Genomic DNA, 16614 nt, shown 5'->3' with positions numbered 1-16614 from the left:
TGCTGTGATTAAGGCTTCCTTCATATCTGTTATAAAATGCAGACGTGAAGCAACTCCTGTGTGTTTATGGGCAAACTGGGAGTACTCTGTGGTTTCCACAGGTCTGGAGAGATGCACAGAATATCTGCAGGCAGGAAGGATGTCCTAATGTAGCTTATTATTAAACTCTAAATCACATGTACTGTCTGCTACAGCACCACAGTTGAAGTTTAGACCCCCTCAGTGCCGCTGAATTGTACAGCAGATGTATGATGCTGCAAATAATTCATTTGCTAGCATGCATTTTGTTTCGGCCTCTCCTTCCCAAGAACTAACAGCTCCTCACAAGCAATCAAAGAGGAAAATAGTGATGGGAGATTGCTTTGTTTTATCCATTTACATTAAAGATGCTGCAGTAATTCTACATGTAGTTTATGCTAGCATCTGATTATCTGCATGATTAATTTAACCTGCATTATTCCAGTTGAGCCTGAAGCCCACCCTATGCTTGAAATTCCTCAATTGAACACTTTTTGTGTGTGTGAATGTGTGTGAGTGTTACTGAGTTGTGTGTGTGTGTGTTGGTGCATGCAGATAAAAGTGACAACCGGAGACACAATTGTACATACACATCCAACATGATGACACATATAGTTGATGTCTTTGTGCCGTTGCCATGGTTTCAGGCTCGCTACAGGCGGGAGCATGCCCAGCAGAGGAGTGCTCCGTCGCTCCCCCTGGTGGACAACCTGCTGAAGGACAACACAGACGGCTGCGCCCTGACTGCTCTGCTGCACTTCTACTGCCCACAGGCAGTCAGACTGGAAGGTGGGGTCCGCCCCGCAATCTGTAACCACACCCACTGTTATATGTAGCTACACGCCATTTAATTGTAGTTTTTCTATCAAGTAAACACACGAGACTAAAGTCAGTTCAGTTATGTGCTTAGAAATAGGAAAGAATGGCAAACAACAAGCACAAAGGACGCTGTCTTCAGCTCTCATCTCTGCTGTAACTCTCACCACACATTTGAATAGAGGGCTTCAAACAAAGAGTTTATTTATTAGCAGTTTACTCTGATATTCTGAGGCCATGTAGCCCTATGACAATGAAAATGAGATTAAGTAAAACAGCTCTTTGACATTTAAGCCTAACTTTATAGCATTTGGTAGGATCACATGTAGCATGAAGTGTTTTAAAGGCATCAATGAGCCAAACCTTAATTCTAACTTTAATGAACAACATATTGAAGAGATTAGGGACTCTGTTCTGACCTTCTGCATTTACCGTTAATGATATAAATAGAAGAGTATTTTGAGGATGATGACCCAAGAAGGACACCGCAAGGCAGAGAGCTTTGAGGGCAGACTTGGAGAAGGCGAGCGAGACAAAGAGAAACAAAGGCTCGTTTCCTCAGTGCTCGCATGCGCCCTCATTTCTAAAAATGCGCTGGGTTGGGTTATTATTGGTCACGAGGGATATGTGACATAGAACCGTTAGAGGAGTAGCTGGCTGCTATTTCAAAGATAAACAACTCTAATGTCAGCGCTCTGAGACTCTTGGGATTGAATGTACTTCACAGGGAGCTCACACACACATGTGCACCAGATGTGAAAGCTGAGTAAACTTCATTTAGGTCTGTAATTTGCTCTAAAAATAAAATAAAAAAAGAAATACAGTAAAGGACAGAATGACATAATACCAAAGAAGTCAGCTGCTGTAATGTTTGTTTTTTTGTCCCTGATCCGTTCCTTCTTGTAAGACATCCTACGCATGCATGGGCCGTCCTTACAGTAACGTCAGGGGATAGAAATTCTGATGATTCATCTAGAAGGAGATGAGGTTTGAAAACTTGTGTCAGGAATTGTTTCAAGGATTCTGAAGGGGTTTAAATCAGATACTGCATATGGCGCACATACAAGTGAGGGAAAAGTAGGGTAATTTTCTTCTCATCTGTTCTTTTTTTAAACCTAAACTATGCCTTATCTTTTCCTTGTCTTCCTGTCTGGCCTTCGCTATCAACCTTCCCTTGTGTGTCTATGTGTGTGTGTGTGTGTGTGTGTGTGACCCCTCCCCTGGCTGAACAGATATCTGCCTCAAAGAGACCATGTCTCTGGCCGACAGTCTGTACAACCTCCAGCTGGTGCAAGAGTTCTGCAGGAACAATCTCAACCACTGTTGCCACTTCAGCCTGGAGGACATGCTCTACGCACATGCATCCATAAAGGTAAGAGGACGAGTAAATACATGTATGTGGAAGGTGCTATTTTTATAATGTGGATTGAGTTGAAGAAAGAGAGAAAATAAAAGTTATTTTGGGGGGAATAAGGAGAGAAAGGGTGGGAAATGACAAATAGGCAAAAATGAGTCATGCAGGGAAAAGTTTAATAATGATTGTGTGTGTGTAGCAGGCTTTGCTCTCACTGGGGTTGTTATTGCATGTGTGTGTGTATATATGTGTGCGCATGTATTAGCAGGGACATAAAGATCATTTTGCCACAACGAGTATTGCTGTGCTGCCAGATTAAATGAATATGACAGTCTGTGTGTGTATTGGTGCATTTCTAACACAGATGCTGTAGGCCAAATGTCCTCTCGCTCTCAGACAGAGGGCAGATTCTGCTCAGAGGAGATTCATAGTCCTGACCCGTCTCTGCCTGCCTCTCTTGTCCTCTCCCTCCTCATCCCTGCTGTGTTTTTTTTTTTTATCACAACAACAAAATCAGTGAACTTTAGAGATAACACAACTGCTGATTCACTCGGTCCTTAGGCGGTGATCTCCCTATTTCACACACGTTTGTCTCTGATTAATAAAAGACTTACTGTACATCTGTAAGAGGATCTCTGTGCCATCCAGACATTAGCAGCCAGTGTGGGTAAATAGTATGCGGAGAGCGTGGGTAGAAACATTCGGATTCAAGTCACGGTTGCAGCTGACTGGGACTTTCCATTCTACAAAACAACATAGCAGAAGGTTTTCACACTTGTGCAATCTTTGCTTTGTATTTCTCTCCTTTTTGCTGTCTTAGTCATTCTCTACATTGTTTATAGTGTGTCTGGATTGACTGGATTATGCTACAATAGTACAAGTAGGCAAAGGAAGGGAGGAGAGAGAGTATAATGGCCATGAGGAGCAGCTAAAGACTCTGGCACACCGCCCATTCACCACAGACTCATTCCCCCTGAATCTTAACCAGTTAGTGGGTGTCTATTCATTTAATATATTACAGCAAACAAAATGTCGTTTACACCATTGAGCAGTTTTAAAATGAAAGATCAACTCTTTGGAAAAAACAGTTCAGAGGAATAGAAATGTCTGCTTTTGTTGGTTTTGCCCTTGTGGAAAAGGGAAGAAAATGGTCTGTGTTCGCTGACAGAAAGGTTTCCTACAGACCTCCATCGTCTGCATAGGCTTACAGAGTCATTCTGTTTATTGCATGAACGTATTTATCATTGATTTGGATCACTCACTCGCTGCTTTGTGCATCCATCCGTGCATATGTGACATATTTAAACTAAACTCCAGATGGTGTTTTTTGGCTGTTTTCAAGGGGTGTATGGATTTGACATTGAACAACTCAGACAATGAAACATGTGCAGACGTTCGAGTACATACACACACACCTGATTCAGTTACCTAGCAACACAGGCTGCGACCTCATTGATCTGACAGAAGGCTGTATAATCGTGCGATTGTAGCTCATCTGGCATCTTTACAGATACAACTGTGGGCAAGGAGCTGCAGCGAATGCAAAGTGACAAATTTTGTGCTAATGACATTAATATATAACTACAAAAGTTTGTGTGTGTGTCCGTCTGTGTGTGTGTGTGTGTGTGTGTGTGTGGTCTTGCAGAGTAACTACCTGGTGTTTATGGCTGAGCTTTTCTGGTGGTTTGAAGTGGTTAAACCCTCGTTTGTACAGCCCAGAGTCTTCGACCCGAATGGTACCGTACGACTTAAAATAAAATCAGCATGCAATTTGTTCATTTTTTTTATTTTTTTATTACTTGACAATAATAAATGCATGCTAATTGTGATCTCTAATAATTAACTCCAGGTTGCAGCTGAATATTGAGTATATGTCATGTGTTTCGCTCTGCAGCTTGTGAGCCTGTATCATCCTGCAGAAATATGGCTCCTGTGTCCAGCCCAGTCAAACAGACCTATGCAGACAGACCTGACAGCCCAGAGAACATCCCTGCTGAGGGTAAATATCTGTTACCAGGTGGTGATGTGGAACAGGCTATTTGCTAATGCGTGATTGTTCAGTTGTAGTCCAAACAAATGTGCATAAAACAGAACTTGGATATAAACCACATGGGTCCTGTACATCACTCGTTATTTTTATATCTTCAGATCATGAAGGCAGAAGTATCAAAATGTGAATTTAAATGGGTTTATTTCCCTCGTATGTAGAAACAGCAGAAGCCATGTTCAACACAGTTCTGTTACACTTTTACAGTTCACAGTTTATTCTCTACTTTCTTGAATTTGCACATACAAAGCTTTTGTTTGGCTTTGAAAATGATATAAACATTACTAAAAGCAGCTTCCTTCCTGTTGCATGAATACAAAACAGTGAAACAGAATCTGGATGCCTTTTGTTTTGATACCTGAGGCCCTCTAGTGGATTGTAATCATCCATACAGTAGCTCTAATGCTGCCATGTTGCTGTTGAAACCTCTTACTGAATATTTTTTAGCTTATTATTTAGGAAATATTTTGGTAATTATCTGGAAGCAGTAGCCTGAAGGTGAGGTCTTGATCAGGTAGTTCAGATCTTCTAACTAACTGGAAAAATCTTGGCCTGGTTTTGCTACTTTTAAGTTGCATTGTGAGTACATACTGTATGTAAGCCTTGTTCTTCCTGTCTTATCTGTCTCTCAAACAGGTGTAATGAAGAGGGCTAACTCAATGTCCTACATGGATGGCTGTGTTGGAACGTGGCCAAAGGAGAAACGGTTAGTACCTAAAGTTGCCCTACCAAAGCAGACGACATTCATTGACCCGCATATGTGAAGAGGTCTGTTGTTTCCTTGTTAAACTAAAACCAGATCTCCCTCCCTCTTCCTCCCTCAGCTCCTCCTCTCGGGGAATCTCCTTTGAGATTCCTCTGGATGGAGACCCGACCATGCCGCTCAGTGAAGCTCCCCCCCTCCGCGGCATGACCCGCTCCGCCAGCAGTGACGGTCTCGGTTTCAAAGTTCACTATGCATCTCGAGGAGGCATGAAGCGCCACCTCTCCCTCATGCCCGTCAATGTAAATGGCCAGAGCCGACACATACCAGAGGAGGATGAAAACTTCACCTCCCACAAACCCCTGGGGCGGAACAACACATTCTCGATTAAGAACCAAAGCAGGTGCAGAAGAATGTTAATTTAGATTTGGTTTATGGAGAATTTTGCAATTTTCCCATAAGAGACAAGTTCATGGATGTTTTTTTATAACTCTCTCTGCAGTTTAATGGTACAGTTCAATGCAGTGTATGTTTTGTGATGTAAGGACTGTTTTTACTGCTTTTATTTTTCTTTGTGAAACAAAGAGGTTAAATGTATTAATTAGCCCATATTTATAGTTTGCAAAAAACTTCCAAGGGAAGAGCAAGTGTGATATGCATGCTAGCACCTGCAGCACCATTATACATTAGCTGCCTGCTCAGGTGCATTTTCTGTCCTGCTCTTCACCTTTTCACATTTCAACATCTAGAGAAACTTAACATATGGACTAATAGAAAATAATTTACTTAATTTTTGAACCCCTCCCTCCAAAAACTAAGATTCCAGGTATCACAGGAGTCCCAGATGTTAATTAAGTGATGTGAGACCCCTATTATTTTGAAAATTGGTTGAATGGTGATCTTAGCTTTGCTCACATCAGTTCATGAATGTCTGTGGGATGAGAACAGCTACTAGTAGGGTAGTACACCTTCTCCAGTGCTGAGTATGTGCCTGTACAAAATCAAAAAATGACAGAATAGTCAGAATTACTTTTTTCCCAAAACATTTTGTACCATTCTTTTATGCTTAGATGTTTTTGTTAATAGTTAAATTAGGAACTTTTAAAACAGAAATTATGCGCTGTCAAGATAAACCAGCAGCCATCTATCTCTGCTCATTGCAGTAAACATGTTCGAACTGCATGAAGGGCATCTACCAGTTTATCTGACCCTGAGGAAGTAGGAAAATCTGTAATCAATCATCAGTTAATTTGCCCAAACCTGTCCCTAGGTACTCCAATGGAGTCCTCCCAGACAGCAATCACCATGGTAACCACAGTGGTCACATCAGCCCATCAACTCCTCCGAGCATCGAGGAGGCCCTGAAGATCATCCATGACACAGAAAGGCCCCACGCTAGCCTCGGCGTGGGGGACGGAGACAACGGCTTCTTTCTCCACGGTGCAGAGTCTTCAGACCCTCCAGGGGCGCTGGGTCTAGGAGACGACCAGGGTTCAGCTAAGGCCCGGTTGAATGACCACGACCCCAACTCGGTCTCCACTGATGAGGTTGACACAGGCATCCACGTGAGGACAGAGGACATCCAAAGCTTGGACGAGGACTCCTCCTCTCTGAGAGACTATTCAGATATAGACCCGGACTGTGAGGCCGTGACCAGGTCGTGCCCTCTGCCTGACCAGGCGGAGAGGGAGAGAAACGGAGAAGGAGGGCTTACAGGGGTCGGTGATTCTAACCTTGAGGGTGAGAGGGGAGATGGAGTCGAGAGGAGCAGCCCCTGTCCCAGTTCAGCACCCACGCTCCCCAGATCCCACACAGTTAGCCCTGCCTTGTCCTCGGGTGGCTCTACAGGTGGCATGGTGCGGATGACGAGCTTTGCAGAACAGAAGTTCAGGAAGTTAGAGGGGAGGAGTAGTGGAGGAACAACACCAGAGAGTTCAGATCTCAATGTACCATATACACACCAGACTAAAATCTATTCTTCTCAGGTTTGTGTCAAAATTCATTCATTCTTTCACTCAAACATCCACCCTTTCTAAAATATGTGTGTCAAAGGCAGAAATGCAATTTGGAGCGATTAAGCTTGGCATACTAATTCTTCTCTCTTCACTCTAGATCTCCACACCCCCTTTGCCGATCACATCTCCCTCTCCAATAACGCCTTCACCCAGAGACCCCTCCCACCTGATTGCCTCAGAGATGATTCAACTGAGGATGAAGCTGGAAGAGAAACGCAGAGCCATTGAAGCCCAGAAGAAGAAGGTAAAAGTATAGAGAGAAAGAGAGACAGTCGACAGCAGAGCTTCAATATAAACATCCACGTTATGATGCCGTCTTTCCATTTTCCAGGTGGAAGCAGCTTTCACTCGCCACCGTCAGAGGATGGGTAGAACAGCCTTTCTGAATGTAGTGAGAAGAAAAGGAGTCACTGCCCCGCTCAGCCCTGGCTCAGGGGGAGCAGAAACGCCTTCCCCAGAGCCACTCATGTCCTCAAAAGAGACCAGCCAGGGCAGCATGGAGCGGGCGGAGAGGTGCAAGCCAGACGGAGCAGCTCCCAAATCTCCCTGTGAAGATGGAGGTGAGTAGGGCTGCAACTAAGGATTATTTTCATTATTGATTAATCTGTCACTTATGTTCTGATTTAGAATTCATTATTTATGTATAACATGTCTAAAAAAATGTGAAAAATGCCCAGCACAGTTTTACAGAGCCCAAGGTGACATCTTGAATTTGCTTGTTTGTGGTGATAAAGGTGTGGCTCCAGGTGAAATCGACCTTGCGGAATACACACGCTCCATTGAGAGGCTGAACACGTCGCTGGGCTTCCTGCAGACAGAGATGCAGCGTTTGGCTCAGCAGCAGGAGAAGATCATGGCTATGAGAGAACAACATCAACAAGCCTGGGTCATTCCTCCTCCTGCTCCATCTCCACACAGGTATCACTTACTGGTAGCTATTTATAGAAAAATCATTAACCATCATCCTGCAGACCCTCTTAAGTGTTCTTGTCCCCTCCTACACACAGGCAGCTCCGTGAGTTGCGTAGCAGCAGTGTCACAGGCCGAGGGTCGGGTCGAGGATCAGTGGGGTCCTTGTCTCCCATCTTGTCCTCTTCCGGGTCTCCCCGTGCTCCCAATCGTTCCCCTGCTGGCATCAAGCGGCGGCCAGCCTCCTTCCACGCCAGGACACCTCGCACTCCACGGCCAAATGATCTGAAGGTCACACCCTTCAGCCGAATGCTCAACACTCCCACCTCAGTGGACAGCCTACCCAGACTGAGGCGTTTCGCTCCGAGCCAAACACAGACCAGCTCGTTTGCCTACCTTGGCCACGATGATGGGACTGGGGAATACAAGAACCAGGAGGCCAGTAACAGCAAAGAAAACACTAAGGAAAAAGAAGAGACGGCAGCAAGGAAGAGTGCAGGCACTCCTCCGTCTCCAACTAAAGAAGCAGCCAAAGAGAAGGAAGATGAAAGACCAGAGGAGAGGAGAGAAGCAAAGCAGGCTCAGTTGAAGGTCGAAGGCAAACAGTCGAGGACAACAGGGGTGTTGTGTCAGCCAGCGTCTGATACCCGAGGGGCCGCAGGCAGCCAAGGAGACTCCCAGGACAGGAGAGACCTGGTGGAGGTGACCATGTCTGGGCCGAAGCCTCCAGATAGCCAAGGCCAGGAGGTGACAGGAGAGGGAGAAGCAGGAGCAGACACTTATGGAGAAGACCAGAAGATGTGCTGTGGATTCTTCTTCAAGGTGAACTGAAGCTACGGAATTACATATGATAGTTATCATGCTCACGTAAAAAAATTATGATTTTAATTATTATTATTAATATTTATCTTTTTAATATCAAGGATAATATTGATATTATAAATATCTATAACATGAATGGAATTCTCAAGCTGAACAAAAACACTAGGTAGAAGGTATAATGCTGAATTGGACACAGTTTTAGTCATAAATTAAAAAATATAAATTTGAGCTGCTTTCTGTTGCCATAATTTAGTAAGACCATACTGCTTGTAGTTCTTTTTTGGGAAAATAGAGACCTCTGTGGATTTGGTTTCCTTCAGAGTGAGCCAGGCTAGCTGTTTCCCCCTATTTCCAGTCTTTGTGCTAAGCTAAGCTAACTGGCTGCTGGGGACTAATATGAGAGTGGTATCAATCCTCTCGTCTCTCTTTTCACCAGAAAATGAATAAATGTAACTCCCAAAATTTTGAGATATTGCTTTGCTTTGCCTGCTCATGCTGCTATATATCCACTTTTTTCTTTTCTTTCTCTTCTCAAAGGTTTGGTTGACTTAGCTAACCAGCTGCTAACCTATCCTGATAGCCTGCCATCATCAAAGCATTCTTGTTCTTTACTGTTCCCATATGGAGTATAGCAGGCCTTTTGATTCAATGGCAAAAAAAGCACAGATGAAACGAAATACATTGCAATTATTTCAATTGTTGCAGCAATTATTATTAGTTGCAGTTATGTTTTACAGGACAAAATGTTGATTCAACATTCAACATTTCAATTTATCCATTTGGTCATTTGACACTGTGACACAGTGACACTGCAGCCCCCTAGCAGGTCCCATCACCCACTTTGGGAACCACTGCAGAAAAACTGTAATCACAACTGATATGCACAGTTCATTACCTTCTCATAAATAATGCCATCTATACAGCCTTATGGTCCTTTATGCAGGTAGTGGCAACAGCAACTGTGTGAGCCTGGCACAACATGTGCAGTATCGTGCTTGTTGAGCCATGATCTGATCAGAGACAATACACGAGTGAATCTAGGCCAAAAAAAGGGCCAGAACACAGACTCATCGTAGATAATTACACTTTCATTATAGAGATGCCAGATCTTTGCTGACAGAAGGTAATTAATGCCATATTAAATACTACTTTCCCCCATACTTATGTGTATTTTTTTTAACATCCATTTAATCTTGATAATTGATGATAGTAGTTTTATATACTATACTTGTTTTTGTGTTTCCCCACCCATCAAACACCAGGATGATATGAAAGGGGAAGAGGACATGGCAGCAAAGAAAGCAGCTCTGCTGGAGAAGAGGCTGAGGAGGGAGAAGGAGGCACAGGTGAAGAAGCAACAGCAGGAGCTGGACCAGGAGCAGAAGAAGGAAGCTGCAAGGTTCGTCTGTCTTTCTTACTTACTGTCTGTTTTTCTTAGCAGACTAGCTACTGATGAAGCATTGTTCTTTTACAAGTCAGTGAAAGAAGAATTTTAGCAGTAAAATCCTGGTGGTTATTGTTGCTTTACTGCAACTAATCTTTGTCTTGTCCTCCAGGTTGAAAGCAGAGGAGGAGCAGCAGAAGAAGGACGACGAGAAAGCAAGGAGGGAATACATCAAGCATGAGTATATGAGGAGGAAGCAGCTCAAGCTGATGGAGGACATGGATGAAGTCATCAAACCCCGATCTGGAAGTCTCAAGAAGAAGCCACGGCCCAAGTCCATCCACAGGGACGTCATGGAGTCGTCGACTCCCCCTGTGAGAGCAACAGGTGGGCGACGCACAAACAGACAGACACACATCACTGTATGACTGTAGTCACTAACTCATGCCTACCTGCGTGTGTTGTTATGGTGCAGGAGTGCGTCCTCGAGGCTTCTCCGTATCGAGTGTTTCTTTGGCCTCTCTCAATCTGGCTGACAATGACAGCAACAAGCCAGATAACAAGAAGAACAACAGGTAAGGCCCTCTCTCTGGCTACAGCCTGAATTTTAGACATCTTTCTCACCTTGCCTAGATTTACAAAGCAAAAGCAACTGTTCTACCGGCAGGCTTCGTACACAAGATCATATTTGTGAAATACACCTCTGAATCAAGTGGATCACATACTGTAGAAATGTTGAAATTGTTGGTGCATAACTTTTATGACCCCATGGATAAATTACTTACTTTACTTTTAAAATTAGGTGTATTTATAGTATAGTTAAAGCAGTTTGTTTAATGTGCTTCCCTATTTCATAGGAAGTACAATGATCTCATGAAGTTACAGCATATCCAAGTGTTTTACTTTCTACTCTTGGACCTCTTGTGGCTGATAAGTTCCACTTACTTTAACCTTCATCTTCTTTTGTCAGGTATATATATGAAAAACAAAAGCTGTAAACTAAACTCAGTTATTTTTTGCCTCTTACCAAAACTTAGTAGTAAGTAGTAGTAGGGGTGTTTTAGCACAATTTTGATCCAAAGTTGTCAGATGACTTCACTCTTCACTAGCATCTCATTTTCATACACCTTTTCCTCAAGCTGTCCACAATCATATTTACTCTTTCAAATATAAGTCTCACAATCTCTCAGTGAGTTATGTATGTTTATAAAATCTGCTTAACTACAACCAATATTTTCTTTCTTTATGTTCATTGCAACCTTTTCAAATTCTGTAATCAGTTTGTGCTATAAAGCATTTTGTTATTATTCTCGCTGTTGTGTTGTTCACTCTCTCAGTTCACCTTTTAAAATATCACAACTTCCCTCCCATATTTCCTTTATGTCCCAACTAGGTGTTATTATGGATCCCACTGCTTTTCTTGGCAAGACACAGCCTTCTCTGCCTCTGATTGGCTTATAGTGATATTCTTACCCTAACCAATCTCACTCCTCATGTGTAAACCTAGCCAACAAACCCAACCAACAAAGGCAAAGAGTACTAGCCAATCAGAGGCAGAATAGGGCGGGACTTGCCAAGAAAAGTGGGATCCATAACAATGCCACAACCAGATATCAAAAACTGTGCTGTGATTTTGAATCAAGTGAATGTTTGATGATAAGTTTGTTGTTTTATGACGTCTTACACTCGACGTCTTGATTCTCTTTTATCCCTCTCCTTTTCCTCTATTTTGCATGCTTCCCTCAGAGGCAATAAAGTAGCTTCTTCCCATGTCCCGTTCTTTCTAAGCTCTCCCAAAGAGAGAAAGGGAAGGTTAGTAATACCTCCGAAAGAAGTGTTTTAACCGAAAGTCTCAATCAGTGTATTAAAGTAGATGTGGCTCCATGTAGATACACTCTATTAAACTTTCATTAAAGTCTAGATGTCTTTCAACACAGACAAACACATAGAAGTAGACAGATGTGTAAACAGTAAAGTAATTTCATTGTAGCTCTTGCTTCTGCCTTCAAGTTCATTGGACCTGCGTTGCTGAGCTGTTTCTGCCTCAGTTCTCCTGCTCTTTATCCTCTTTCTGTCTTTTGCAGTATTGCTCTCAGGCTGTTTGCTCTCTCCTCTATGCTGGCTGCTCTGCGCTTTACCACTGTGTTTGCTGTTTCCTCTACAAGTACCTCGGCTTGTCTCTAACAGTAGCCACAAAGACAGCACTAATACTTTGCTTTGCTTGGCTGAACATGCCTTTCTGTCCCCCCACTGCACAGCTTCGTAGGAGTATGTACTGTATGATGTAATGCAAGACAACAGGCAGGGTTTGGAGAATTGTGTCACAGCGTCTGACCTTGATTTTCCACATCTCTCTGTGTGTTTAATATTTGTGTGTGTGTGTGTGTGTGTGTGCATGTTTGTACGTACAATCTGTCTTTGTATGCTTCCATACCTTGTTCGTGCTTGTGTCTGTCTACCTTTATGTGTTCGTTGGTATATTTTGTGTGTGTCATTTGTTGGTTTGTATGTAATCATCTCCAGGCCAGACTCTGCAGAAGGTTTTTCTTCTTGCCCTTCCGCTGGCAGTCGTAACGGAGAGAAGGACTGGGAAAACGATTCTACCACCTCCTCCACTCCCTCCAACACTGAGTACACAGGTATTAGAGATGCTGTTGACTCCGCTCGTTGACATTTACGCAGCTACTGCAATGAGTTGACAGTCTGATGCCTGTGCTGTGCTTTCTTCCTCCAGGACCCAAACTATACAAGGAGCCCAGTGCCAAGTCCAACAAGCACATCATCCAGAACGCTCTGGCTCACTGCTGCTTGGCTGGCAAGGTCAACGAAGGGCAGAAAAACAAGATACTTGATGTATGTTTTGCACTTATGTGTTTGCGAACATGTCTTCCTGCATTTAGTTAACAGTCTGCACTCAACAATGACTTTTTTCTCCCATTATTCTCCGCAGGAAATGGAGAAATCTGAAGCCAACAACTTCTTGGTGTTGTTCCGTGACGCTGGTTGCCAGTTCAGGTCGGTGTACACCTACTGCCCTGAGACGGAGGAGATCACCAGACTGGCCGGCATTGGGCCAAAGAGCATCACGGCTAAGATGATTGAGGGCCTGTACAAATACAACTCAGACAGGAAGCAGTTCAGCCAGATCCCAGCCAAAACCATGTCCGCCAGTGTGGACGCCATCACCATCGCCAGCCATCTGTGGCAGACCAAGAAGCAGGGGACGCCCAAAAAACTGCACACTAAGTAGTGGCAGATGGCTGGGCACCATTTGAACATGCTTCTCTGGAAAAAATACAGAAGAATTGGTGGATTTTTTTCCTTTTTTTTTTTTTTAAAGGGGCACTGTTGTAAATCACAACTGGAATGTAGAACACAAGTGGGCCTCACAGACGTTTTTGTCATAATACAGAGCTGACTGTGACACTTAAATGGGGCACAAGTGTGTACTTGTCAGCATGTGTATCAATGTTCTCGTGTGCCAAAAAAAGAGAAGAAAATAATAGGCGGACCAATGCCTTACCTAGTTGAACCACTGAAGCACTGAATGTCACGCCTCCGAAAGAGGCCGTTTGGTTAAGTTGATCATGTGTGGCCTTATGCTTGTTTTGTGTTACATGGATGCGCTGTGAGTGTTGGTGTCATTTTGTCAGCGACTGTTGAAAAAGTCTGTTGTGATACAGGAGAGGTTGTGTGTACACACAGGTCTGAGATCAGATTACAACCCCTCAAGCCCAGGTTGTGCAAAGGGTGGCCTGTCTGATCAGGGATCAGGTAGAGGCAGCATTTTCTGATGAGTTTTGCTGCTTTACAGGCATGTTTTTTTTTTTGTTTTTTTTTTTACATGTGACTGAAAACCTATAAACAGTTCAAATTTGTGTATGTGTGTGTATAGTGAAGTGCCAAGAAGAGTGAGGAAAATACCTCATTTTTTTGTGATTGCAATTACTTTCCACAAGTGTGAAATGATGAGATTGTTGGACATACGGAGTACCATCGAACAATTCTGGAAAGCACCTGCAATAAACTCTAATTTATTTCATTTAAATAATGCTTTGAAGATATTTTAAAAAGCGTCTTAGATTTTATTCAGAGAAACATAATATACAATACGTATATAAGTTAAATTAGTTTGTATATAATGGCAGTTCCATTCAAAAAAAAAATCAGCTTGTAGTAGCTTTTGAGTAGCTTTTATAATTTATCACCTGTGTGTATCAGTATGTTGTCGTTTGGGGCCTTTTATTGTGCTGCAAACACAAAAAGTGTGATCACTCAACAGTGTCACTGATAAGACTATCATCAGTAGTAGAAATGACAGAAATCCCTCACTGTGTCATCAAGTCTGTGCAATCTAAGAGTAATTTAAATAATCACCATTGACCTTGTTGCCGTTTAAACTAACAAATACTCAAAATGTCACTTTAATGTGCATATTGTCTTAACTAGTAGATCTTGATTACCTTCAAAGTAGTCCACAATTGTAAATAAATGATTTCACCTGTTATAGCACTTCAAGACCTTGTCCCCTTCCCACTGTCCCCGTCGAGTCTAATCAAAGATGTTTCATGACTGTCATGCTTGTTGCTTTACTTTTACATTACTGTTACACTTTTGTTATGCGTTCCTTGAGTATGTGTTGACACTGTACAGATATATTTTGGCATATAGAAGTATTTTTTGTAACGACATTTACCTGTTGGAGGTGTGTACTTTTGAGGCAGTGCAGTAGTTGAAGGAAGTGTGTTGAAAGCAACGTGTAGCTGCGGAGGAGAGGTGTGAAGTCTCATTCAGGCTTTGTTGCGGAAAAGTATCAAATCCAGTAAGTATACTGAAAAAAATCATAGTATTTTTTTTTTCCAACTCTGAACTCATTTTCCTTTCATTTTACTAAATATGCTCAATTGTTCATGGATTTTTGTTGTATTTTTTTTTTTTTTTATTCCTTTGAGCTTTATTAAAATGCCAGCTATCAACAGCATTCACGGTGTCTCATTTCACATTGTTGTCGTGATTAATTTGAGTGTAACGGTTATTAATTATCAGAAGTCTAGTTATTATATGTTGTTGTGTTGCAGTGTATTGACTGATGAAACTTTAGACTGAAGCTATAGACTTTAGGCTATTAAATAAAACCTGTAGTTACTCAGAAAATCAGCCTTTTTCTCCACAATGTCTTCAAATTCTTCTTAGAGCTATAAATCAGTTGGACCCATATATAAGTTTATTGCAGATTAGGCCTATTTGACAGAAATGCCAAAGATATGTTGTTAAGTTTGTTTTTTTTACTGTAAAATGCCCCATTGTATATTGGTCACCATTCTTAAATAAACAAATTGAAGGGACCCTTGTCAAAAATCTTAATGTTATGTATTTATGTTTAAAGGAGGATGACCGCACACAGACTTCTCTATTCAAACAGCATTATGTTGAATCAAAGCCCAACGTTCCAGCTCACACCTACTTCAAGGTGTCACCTGTATTGATACCTGTCTTCACTGTACACATTGTAGCTCCATCTTGTGGTTAAAGGATAGGTTCACAATTGTTTAAGTCTGTCGGTCTTAACACAGTAGTCAGGTGTCCATATGAAGATTGAAACAGGTTTTGCTTGCTGTAAACATTCCTCCAGTTCATACTGACCATAGAAGATTTCCTTCAAATACACTTACAATGTAAGTGATGAGGGACAAAATCCACAGTCCTCATTTGGAGAAAAAATTTATTTAAAAGTTTATCTGAAGATAATCTTCAGCAGTCAAATTAAGTGGATATCTTCCACAGTTGTAGTCTTTTCAGGAAAAAAAATCCCTCTTGTGTCTCGACAGAAAGTGTTTTCCCGATCAGCAGGAAGGATTGTAACAAAATGAGAAAAAAGTACTTTAAAGATATTGACTTGATTTGAATAATTTGGATGACTGGAGCCTCATATTAGCTTCAAATAAACTTTTAGATACATTTTTGTACAGAAGGAGGCTTGTGGATTTTGGCCCCCATCACTTACATTGTAAGTGCATTATGAAGGGATCCTCTAATGGTCAGTATGAACAGGAGGAATGATTACAGGAAAAAAATAAAACGTGTCAATGTTCATTTTGGGCACCTGACTATTGTTTTAATACAGGCTTCAACATTGTGAACGTATCCTTTAAATCAAAACAAATCAAACCAGCCAAGAGAGCAAAGAAATCAAATTCTAGTATAATTTCCAACAAATTGTATGAAAGCTATATTAAAAGTTAAACTTGTATTGAAACACCACAAGTCCAGCTCTTCATTCAGTCCATGTGACAATAGTGTGTTACATTTATGTATCCAAAATACACATTTCAGAAGCAATAGATCCAGATTGCCACCTCTCTTATTGCTATTCATTTTCTCAGTGCCTTGAAAGTGTAGACTAGAAATGAAACCATGAAACACCACTTTTGAGGCAATGATGATGAGCCCTGGTAACATCATCAACATCTACATAAACAAGCAGAACAGCAACTTATAATCAATCTGTCTGATGTTTATAGAGGTGTTTGGGGTTATTCTGTAGCA

The 16614-nt window shown here is 42.0% G+C and overlaps 1 protein-coding gene across 3 annotated transcripts in view; it reads left to right on the top strand.

The window, feature by feature from the left end:
- camsap2b (calmodulin regulated spectrin-associated protein family, member 2b) overlaps positions 1-15044 on the top strand; it is a 34917-nt gene extending 19873 nt beyond the window's left edge. For 2 of the 3 annotated variants that reach the window (XM_044368083.1, XM_044368082.1), the window contains 17 exons: positions 666-807; positions 2067-2206; positions 3834-3924; positions 4083-4187; positions 4872-4941; positions 5060-5341; positions 6209-6923; positions 7051-7197; positions 7285-7513; positions 7688-7871; positions 7961-8684; positions 9947-10083; positions 10241-10455; positions 10544-10643; positions 12592-12707; positions 12803-12921; positions 13019-15044. In XM_044368083.1, the coding sequence (XP_044224018.1) occupies positions 666-807; positions 2067-2206; positions 3834-3924; positions 4083-4187; positions 4872-4941; positions 5060-5341; positions 6209-6923; positions 7051-7197; positions 7285-7513; positions 7688-7871; positions 7961-8684; positions 9947-10083; positions 10241-10455; positions 10544-10643; positions 12592-12707; positions 12803-12921; positions 13019-13318 (3816 nt within the window). In that variant the 3' untranslated portion in view covers positions 13319-15044. Of the gene's footprint in view, positions 1-665; positions 808-2066; positions 2207-3833; positions 3925-4082; positions 4188-4871; positions 4942-5059; positions 5342-6208; positions 6924-7050; positions 7198-7284; positions 7514-7687; positions 7872-7960; positions 8685-9946; positions 10084-10240; positions 10456-10543; positions 10644-11814; positions 12708-12802; positions 12922-13018 lie in introns of those variants that run through there. The other variant, XM_044368084.1, reaches the window with a different exon arrangement.
- Positions 15045-16614: the final 1570 nt, after the last annotated feature.

Source organism: Thunnus albacares, chromosome 12, assembly GCF_914725855.1.
Source record: "Thunnus albacares chromosome 12, fThuAlb1.1, whole genome shotgun sequence".
Classification (NCBI taxonomy): Eukaryota; Metazoa; Chordata; class Actinopteri; order Scombriformes; family Scombridae; genus Thunnus; species Thunnus albacares.
The sequence above is the reverse complement of the archived record's forward strand: the minus strand, read 5'-3'. Positions and strand labels throughout refer to the sequence as shown.